The sequence below is a fragment of the Arachis ipaensis genome, chromosome B03 (assembly GCF_000816755.2).
Source record: "Arachis ipaensis cultivar K30076 chromosome B03, Araip1.1, whole genome shotgun sequence".
NCBI classification, from domain to species: domain Eukaryota; kingdom Viridiplantae; phylum Streptophyta; class Magnoliopsida; order Fabales; family Fabaceae; genus Arachis; species Arachis ipaensis.
Genome location: NC_029787.2, coordinates 122,551,264 through 122,560,255, shown reverse-complemented (window position 1 = coordinate 122,560,255; position 8,992 = coordinate 122,551,264). Strand labels below are relative to the sequence as shown.

The following is an 8,992-nucleotide window of genomic DNA, read 5'->3' as shown; positions in this document are numbered from 1 at the left end:
TCCTATATCCTCAAAAAATAAAGGTTAAAAAGATTTTATAAACAGAAATTAATAATACTAACTAATACTGCCCTTTTTTTAATCTGTAACATCTACAAAAAAATCTCCATTTTATTTTTTTAGATGTATTTAATTCTTTTATTTAATTTTTCTTGTTGATAAGATGACCATTGTTTACTCTATAACATGACAAATAACTTCGATACACGTATAGAAACTTATATTTATTTACATGTAAAAGTATCTTATTATCATCCTCTTCATAAAATGATACACGAAAAGTTAGTGGAATTCTTGATAATAGGGTTTTCTCAAATAAATAAAATTATATATATATATAAGTTTTGTTAAGTAGATAATAATTTTTGTGAATAATGAGCTCTAGAATTGACTCAATAAAATAAAAAAATACTCCACCTTCAAATTACCTTCTAAACCCTAATATTAGGATAACAATCCGTACACCTAGTGAATATTCAGTCATTGTTAACTATATATGAGTAAACCGAATCAAAAGAAATAACTATCCAATTAAGAATCAACATTGTTAACTAGTATTCTCAACATTGTTAACTAGTATTCTCATTATTCACATTGTTTAATATTTTTCTTGTTTCCTATACTTTTTCTATATATATTCACTCCACAATCCACGTTATTTAATTAACTAGATTTAGGTGGACATGAGGGTGACAAAAGTAAACAAAATATAATGAGAGAGAGTTGGAAGGTCATTTGGTGAAGGGGGATTCTTTTTTAGGGGTTGCTGCATGGAGCAGGCAAAGGATAATAATACCGTATTAGTGGCAGTGAAATGGATGGTGTAGCAGGTAAGGAATAGCATGAAAGTTGCGTTTATGCCTTTGTTTACCATAAACAAATTTATCAAACTTGGCATCTAGTTCCTAAATAATTCTTTCCTTTGACTTGAGATTTTCAGGAGATGGCATGCATGGCGCCACATTGTGTCCTTAATCAGTTACTATCTCTCGCTTTCAGTCTCACGCTGGCATTGTCATAACAAGTCCAAATTAAAGTTTTATAACCCTTCAATAATTCGTCTAACTTTTTTGGTTCAATGTCATCTTACAGAATGAACCATTTAAAACCCACCAAAATCATAATAGTAAAAAGAAACTTATTTTACATGAAAAGTTCATAGATGCAGAACAAGCTGAATTTTACAAATAACTCAAAATTATTTTATGACGTTGCATTGGCATAAACTCACTAGGTTATAAACTAAGCTAAATATAGTTGCGTAGTTCAAAAAGTTGCTAGGATTGAAATTAATCAACATAACAGGCATGATTCACTCGACAACTAACAAATTGTTTTTGGTTAATCCTTCACCAATAATGGGGAACTCAGGTGATAGCTTCCATTCACCGTCTACTAAGAATTTGATTTCATACCTACACATAGTAATATTTTGGGATTTTGGGGAGTTAGAGAAGAAGATCATACAGTGTTAACTGTTATAAGCTCAATATAGAGCGTTAAAGCAAGATGAGAAATATGGTAGGTACCTCCCGGGTCTCAGCATCAACGTTGTTGAGAACCTAGTGTAAGAACCAGTATACTCAGGTGAAAGGTGCTCTCCTTGGCTCCAACCATCAAAGGTCCCCATAACTTGCACGCTCTGAATCAAACAAGCGATCTATGAAATAACAGTAGTTCAATGATTCAAGCTAGCTACCTATGCCTTGCAAGTCAACTATGCCCTTATCTATAGAAAGCTATATATTTTGACAGCATTAGCATTAAGTGTTGCAAGGGTAAGAGAGATATTGTTATGTGATAATTAGGGTTCCCTGGTAGAAAGCTCAAGCATACAGGGTTGGATTGTTTGTGTTTTGATTTTATTAAATTAAAATTCATATTTTAAGGTCTGATGTGATGTTGGTACTAGGAGCTCAAGCGTGAATAGCATTTCCCTAATCAATAATGATGTAGTGAAAGTACATTATCTATGATTCAGAGTTTCAAACCAAATTCCCATTCAACATTTTGGAAGTCTACCATTGAATGTGTTTACCTCAGCCATTCCAACCCAAAAAATAGAAACCTCCTTGGACTGTGCCGCACCAACGTCCTTTATTTGTTCCATCAATTGTTCATGTACAGCTATGTAGGCAAAAACAATTGCATGTTGCACCAATTAGTACATATAAAGGGGAAATGCTTGGTGTGACAATGCACTCCCATTAATTGTATTTGCTAACTTCACATGCAAACCAGCATATAATTGTCCTCAAATAACTTGTGAACCATATAAGATGGAGCTTATCAGGAGGAATAACCAGGGCAAACCATACCTTCTAATCGAGTAACCAGGTGAGAATGAATGTACTTTCCGTTGATCTTCCTTGAACCTTCTGGAATACCAGATTTTGCTATTTCTTTTGCTAGTTGGACCAAAGCCTGCACCCAAGTAAGCAATATCATACCACTGCCCACATTTCTCAACAGCTTGACCAATCTTGTATGCACCACATTAAAATTGCTCAGGAAAACTAGTACTGCTCACACTAAAATTCAAGATATTTTAACTAAAGATTAGTATCTTTGTATCCTCAAAAATTCATTTTGTATTTTAAATTTTTGGTTCAACTACATATAAAATTTGTTCGGTTGTTTCATTTCCATTTCATGTTTATCTATCTACAGACAGTAAGTTTTGACTATCTTCCTTTTGTTAGGAGCCTGTAAGACTATCTGTTGGTGGCACAAAAAGTGAAAAGATAGCAGTAGATGTAAACCTGAACTTCAAGTTCCATGACAGCAAGCTCACTTTTAAAATTTACCAATGCATCTTCCTTTATATGCAACTGCAAAGAAAGAGACCATTTTTGAAGTTTAGTTTAAAGCCCATATCAGTAGCCTCAAATAACTCTTAACCAAGACATACTAAAATTGTAGTTAAGTCATGTTCTTTCAGCACTAACCCCGTATATAAATCAACTACTATAACAATGAAAATTGTCGAGGCCAAATCAACTTATCAAACCACATTTACTTTCCACTTTGGATGTCCATTCATGTTTCCTGTTGATCTATTTCCATTTAACAGCAACAAAACCAAAACTAATTGTCTTGTTTTACTGGCATCATACTTAGAAAGATGCTAGATCCATCTGCCCACATCTGACATGCCTTCTCCGCATAAATCTTTTTACAATTAGACTCAAATAAGCCCATCTTGTAAAAGATTTAATCAAACTCTGAACATAAGGTATTGCGCTATTACCATAAACTTCCTAAACAAGGAAAAATGCTATCATAAGGAAAATTTCACCTAGATTTCGATTTAAAAACAACGCAAACAAATGTATATGCACACACCTGCCTTTTGAGGAACCGATTATGCTGGTTGGCTTCACTAAGCTTCTTCGTAAGTTTTTCTCTTTCAGTATCAACAAGCAGAGCCATTATCTGTTTAAGAAGTTTGGGATGGGAGATTTTTGTAAGATAATTAACCCAAGTATCAAGAATAGTATAACCACTCTGGCAAAAAGAAAAAACATAATTCTTATTACTTAAATATAAGCATTGTCAGCCCAACAAAGTATTCTCGGATTACTGCAGTAAACAAGCAAGTTCACTGTATCAAATTCAAGCCACTTCTATTATTGTATACGAGCTTGCCTTTGTTATTGGTCATATATTCATGAAATATCTTCCCTAACTCATCTGAAAATACTTTTGAAAATCTGATAGTACTCGTGTTCCTTGATACTTACATCTATCATTCTCTCCTAACTCCCAAGGGTGTTTGTTCTAAATGTCAGTTATACAAGCATTTTAATACTGAATCAAATTTTGTTTCAGTCATACTAAATGAGATGCAAAGATAGTGTTTAAGATATATAAAGACAGGACAATCTTTCATCAAACAACAAATAACAACTACAAAGTGACTAAAAAGGAATACCTGTTCTCTGGTAAGTGGTTGTGCCAAATTTTCCAATTCTTCTTCAGCATAAGGATCCTCATCCTCAGTGGAATTTTCTCCAGGTTGTAAAGATGAAGATTCCTCCAAACTAGTTGCCATAGAACGCGTTCTACAGAAAAAAGACCTTCTTGGGCACACTGCAGTAAAAGCTCGATAGGGCGAGGTGAATTTGCGCAAGGTCCATCTTGGACTCTGGACAGCCACATTATTATATGGAAGTTTCTGCATGTTCTCCCATCCTACTGTTCTTGAAGTATTGGAAAAGAATGATCCCTCTGTTTTGGGACTACACCTACTCAGATTATGAAAGAACAGCGATAATTAGTAATACATAAGTCAGAACCTCAAATGCAAAATCCAATAACCCTAAAACGAAATTCTACTGCCTTATGATTGTTATGATTATAAATTCTGCTAATGTCAAGAATATTATAAACAAAATCCAACATGCATTTCCCAGCTAAAGCTTACCTTGCAATATTCATTTCCATCAAGAGGTTTTCACTTTTTACTTCCCCTGTCAGAAAGAGGAGAGAACCAAAAATCAAGATCTATTCATGAAGATAGGTTGGATCTTACATTACAGCATGGTGTGATTGAAAAGGGAAATGCTAACATAAAATAAAAATATAGGGTTCAGCATTAACATAATCTCGCTACGGAATCCATTGCAGTGTTAACAGAAAAGAATGTAATGCGTTGGAGGAGAGTGTAGGTAGGGAATTAAAGACATACCAAGAGAGTGTGGCCCGAACTGCACAAGTTTTGCGTAGTGATGGGATGGGGGGTAAAAGCGTATAGAAGAGACTAGAGTGATGCTGTGATGCACTTCTTCAATCTTCACTCACTCGTATGTTGAATTCTTCAATTCAGTTCTGTTCTGTGGCCACAAACAAAACATCAATATGGATCAGGGGCCAGTATGTAAATTTGTTTATGACACGTGGGAATTTCAGATCACTAGATTAGAGAGTGGATGATGGAAGCTGCTTTGGCTTATTCTGTGTATTAAGATTCAACACAAACCACACATAAAATACCCAATTACTCTTGATATTTTTATGTAATAATTAATAACGGAAATGTTTGGAGTTTGGACTTTGGATTTCATAACTTATAATAGTTTTAATTCAAAAGCATTAATTATAAATATTTTTAATAATAAATGCAACAAGATAAGATGACTTTTTGTCCCTGGCCTCAACATTTATTATGGTTTATGATGAAGATCATCTTTTATAAAATATAAAACGAACAAAACAACGTTGCTCAAACCAATGGAAATATATTTATAAGCAACCATTAACATCAGCATCTCTGATTCTCTGTTTCTGCTTTCTAGAACATTGTACAGGATTCACATTATTGAAGATCAACATCACAAGTACTTCTATGAACTATTTCAATCACCAGTAGCAATTGTTACACTAAGGAGTAAGGATGACTATGTTACAAGAAGCGAGCTATGTTTTTGTCCTAATTTTTTATTAGACAACAAACCAACTCAATGGAATGTCCTAATGTTTTTGTCCACACATTTTAGGTGTTCAAAGAGCCTTGGCACCAGGAATGTCAATCCAATGGAGTTGTAGCTCCACTTCACCAGACTCCACATTTCTTAGCCTAAGAACCATGTTCTGAACCACTTTGCCATCTCTCCACACAATGTGGCTCTCCTCTGCCAAACAGTTCTGTCTGCTAGGCTGCACCCTTTTGACTATCGTGTCGTTCGGGACGCCTTGCGGCCGCATCTTCACCGCTTCCACAAACGGACTGATATCAAACTCAGCATCCCCCATTTTGTCATCAAGGCTGAATGTGTCCTTGTCATGCACAAACTGCATCAATCACATTCACACTGTTAGTACTTCCACTCTTCTAGTGTTACTCCTTAGAATGTGATCATAAAATTTAACCAATTCATATGTTATGATCTTAAACTATGAGACGATAGTGTCATCTTGATTACTGTCACATAATAACAGTGAATAATAAACATAATATGCGTCTGTAACAGGACTAGTACCTAATCAGGACAAAAAAATATAGAGATTTCAAAATAATAGATTTTTTTTTAAAATTATCTTTAATAGAATTTTCTTACGAATTTTCTCTTAAACAATGACAGAAACTGCTATAAGAATAGTTATACTTACTAGCTGTACTGGGAGACTAGGATCTGAAATAGACAAAGTCAAATCATCATTCCATTCAGGGTTGATACTCTTCTTCACCACCTTAGTCTTCACCTTCTGCATGAACAATAATTATGGAGAATTTTTAGTTAGATGCTTCAGATTGTATATTACAACAAACCCCACATAGTTGCTAACTTCTCCATTCTATGATATAGCATATAGTTACAAAATATAGCTTTGTTTGTCCCTTACACTTCCATTTCAGCATGCCTTTAGTAAGAAGACATGATTTGAACAAACAAGTCTATGGATTTGGTTCCTAGTTTCTTATAATCCAGATGAACATGTTGCAGCTCAAAGGTTACCTCAGGAAAAAAAAAATATTATATTATTCTAACTTGTTTTCCTAGGTTTCTAGGATAATAGAAGACCAAAAATTAAAATAATAGAATAAAATTTGGTGCACCAGTTGACAAAGTTCCAAAATCATATATAACTATTATGAGGAGATGGAAATAAATTACAGTTTCCATTGTGTTACTAAAGTCAAAACTCACTATGGTGTTCAAGCATCGGAATTGAGATATTGAGACTTTTGCTATGAATAAGAAATTAAAGTAACTAATTGGCATTTTAAAGTCACAAATAAAAAGAAGAAGAAAAAAGAAAGATTAACACCAAACAAGCCATAAAGAGAACAAATGCCTTGAACAAAAGAACTAAACCAAACAGACAAAAGAAAACAGCAAAGAATCAAAGATGAACAATCATAAGAAACAGTCAGAAAAACACAAAAGAGGCCAGCAAGAAGAACAAACAAGAGACAAAAAAAATTGCAAGAGAATGAAGAAAGTTGAACCTGCTTGCCCATTCTGATGATGATATAAGGGTCACTGCTTAGTACATCCCTTACAGCAAGGTTAACCCCTTTTTGGACATGAATTCTCAGCAGACCCATCATGTGCTCCATTGCGGACAAAAATCCAGAGAAAATTCGGCAGAATGATAGAACTGGGACAGAATATAGTTGCAGGTCACCTCTGCCACAAAAGCACCCAATATTGCTGCCTTATTTATTTATTGCCACTTCCCACTTTGACATTGACATGTTCTATATTTATTATTAATAGGAACCAATCGAAAAAAAGGGGAAATTTATAAACAAAAACAAAAAGAAGAAAGAATACTAGTTACACAATTTAGTACTAACAAATAACAATGTTGTTATTCGTGGCCACAAACATGAACTGGATGGGGACGAGCATGGAAATTTGCTTGTTTTAGATATATTATACGCTGTTTAGTAATTGAAACGAATTAAAATCTTAAATTTCTCTGATTGTGTACCTATTAAACAAATGAAAACAGTAATTACCAAAAAACAATGAGACAAAAATTAAATCACCAAGTTTTTTTCTTTTTATTTGTTAATCTTATTTATTTCTCTTAACTCTAGATTTTCTGTCTTCCCCCAATTTTCCAAGAAGAAAATTCACAAGTCACGCGAAATGAACAAAAGGTACAAGAAACGTGGGGATTTGAGATCAGTAGAGAGTGCAAGATTGTTAAGCATGTCCTACATAGCTGTGTTTGTCGTCTTCTATGCACGCAACGTTCAACACACACCACAAATCAGAACTCCCAAATTACCCTTGGATAATTCTGGCAGTAACAAACTAACAACTCTTTGATTTCGATAACTTACAGGTGGGCAGAAAAGCTTGTAGTGGTTTCTTAAAACGTCTTAATAAATATTAATTAAACTACATATTACCATTTTCACTATTCGGTATGAACCGCTGCAACTCTGTTTCTACTTTCTAAAACATTGCAAAAGTGATTACATTAGAAGATTAACATGAAAAGTACTTGACTCCTTGAGGCTGAAAGCTGAAAGTGTTTTCTAGAGGCCCTTGGAACCAGGAATGTCAATCCAATGAAGTTGAAGTTCCACTTCACCACACTCCACATTTCTAAGCCTGAGAACCATATTTTGCACCACTTTGCCATCCCTCACCACAATTTGGCTCTCTTCTGCCAAGCAGTTCTGTCTGCTAGGCTGCACCCTTGTAACTATGGTGTCATTAGGGACACCATGCAGCCGCATCTTCACCGCTTCAATAAACGAACCAATCTCAAACACAGCATCCCCCATTTTGTCATCAAAGCTCAATCTGTCCCTGTCATATACATGCTGACATTCATTCTCATATTAGTACTTATTCATAATTCCATTAAGCTAATGCATCTGATTACATGCAGAGTTAGAAACCTAAATGGAAACCTTAAATAAATCCTCAAAATTAATTATCCACGTAGTTGGTTTCACATACTAATTTCTAATGAGGAGTGATAGGGGTCAGCAGATTTTGTGAGTTATAGCCATCAATTAGCCATCAATAGTGTATTTAATGGTGTGAGATTTCATCTAATGGTGGAGAATCACTCATTTTCCTTTTGCTGGCTAAGTGCGGCCAGATTTTAATAAATCTGCTGGCCTCCTAGACATTCCCATTTCTAATACTATTGAGAGTGATTTAATGAAGGTAACAAATTGGATTACATGTAGAACATAAAATTCTATCAATGAATAGCTGCAAGAAGGAACACTTACTAGGTGCACTGGAAGATTGGGATCTGAAATGGAGAGAGTCAAATCATCATTCCATTCAGGGTTGAGATTCTTCTTCACTACCCGAGTCTTCAGCTTCTGCATGACACATTAATTAATGGAGCAAAGAGTTAAGGTGCTATCGTTATAGTAGATAATAAAGTTGCGTTGAAAGTGTTACCGTGCCGAGTGAACCAGTGAAGGGGAAAAAAGTCAAAAACAAAGAAGGAAGAAAAAAGAAACACGCAAGGGCTACTTTGGGAATTAAAAAAAATAAAATTTCCCAGC

At 34.6% G+C, this 8,992-nt stretch overlaps 3 protein-coding genes across 4 annotated transcripts in view; all 3 read right to left on the bottom strand.

Moving 5' to 3' along the window:
- Nucleotides 1,057–4,949, bottom strand: LOC107631262 (protein PTST, chloroplastic). Of its 2 annotated transcripts, XM_021119549.1 has the most exons (9): nucleotides 4,691–4,948; nucleotides 4,427–4,472; nucleotides 3,935–4,247; nucleotides 3,346–3,435; nucleotides 2,763–2,831; nucleotides 2,319–2,424; nucleotides 2,039–2,127; nucleotides 1,530–1,642; nucleotides 1,057–1,415 (listed from the first exon to the last, which is right to left on the bottom strand). In XM_021119549.1, the coding sequence occupies exons 2-9, from the start codon at nucleotides 4,444–4,446 to the stop codon at nucleotides 1,313–1,315; spliced, it is 903 nt and encodes a 300-aa protein (XP_020975208.1). In that variant the 5' UTR covers nucleotides 4,447–4,472; nucleotides 4,691–4,948; the 3' UTR covers nucleotides 1,057–1,312. The 2 variants fall into 2 exon arrangements, with proteins under 2 accessions (XP_020975208.1, XP_020975209.1); XM_021119550.1 differs by lacking the exon at nucleotides 2,763–2,831 and having other exon boundaries at nucleotides 4,691–4,949.
- Nucleotides 5,221–7,494, bottom strand: LOC107631263 (protein C2-DOMAIN ABA-RELATED 1). Its single transcript, XM_016334647.2, has 3 exons — nucleotides 6,953–7,494; nucleotides 6,112–6,207; nucleotides 5,221–5,793 (listed from the first exon to the last, which is right to left on the bottom strand). Exons 1-3 carry the CDS (start codon nucleotides 7,061–7,063, stop codon nucleotides 5,503–5,505), a joined length of 498 nt encoding a protein of 165 aa, XP_016190133.1. The 5' UTR covers nucleotides 7,064–7,494; the 3' UTR covers nucleotides 5,221–5,502.
- The window catches only part of LOC107631264 (protein C2-DOMAIN ABA-RELATED 1), a 2,208-nt gene continuing 939 nt past the window's right edge, over nucleotides 7,724–8,992 (bottom strand). The window contains exons 2-3 of the mRNA XM_016334648.2: nucleotides 8,708–8,803; nucleotides 7,724–8,287 (exon numbers count right to left, since the gene is read on the bottom strand). Of these exons, the coding sequence (XP_016190134.1) occupies nucleotides 7,997–8,287; nucleotides 8,708–8,803 (387 nt within the window). The 3' untranslated portion in view covers nucleotides 7,724–7,996. The remainder of the gene's footprint in view (nucleotides 8,288–8,707; nucleotides 8,804–8,992) is intronic.

Coding starts and splice junctions, on each gene's coding strand:
- LOC107631263 (XM_016334647.2), bottom strand. CDS start 7,063: ATGGAGCACATGATGGGTCTGCTGAGAATTCATGTCCAAAAAGGGGTT. Junction 6,208..6,952: donor TCATCAGAATGGGCAAGCAG/GTTCAACTTTCT, acceptor TTGTTCATGCAG/AAGGTGAAGACTAAGGTGGT. Junction 5,794..6,111: donor CTAGTCTCCCAGTACAGCTA/GTAAGTATAACT, acceptor TGATTGATGCAG/TTTGTGCATGACAAGGACAC.
- LOC107631262 (XM_021119549.1), bottom strand. CDS start 4,446: ATGGAAATGAATATTGCAAG. Junction 4,248..4,426: donor ATGGAAATGAATATTGCAAG/GTAAGCTTTAGC, acceptor TAATCTGAGTAG/GTGTAGTCCCAAAACAGAGG. Junction 1,643..2,038: donor TTTGGGTTGGAATGGCTGAG/GTAAACACATTC, acceptor TGTTTGATTCAG/AGCGTGCAAGTTATGGGGAC.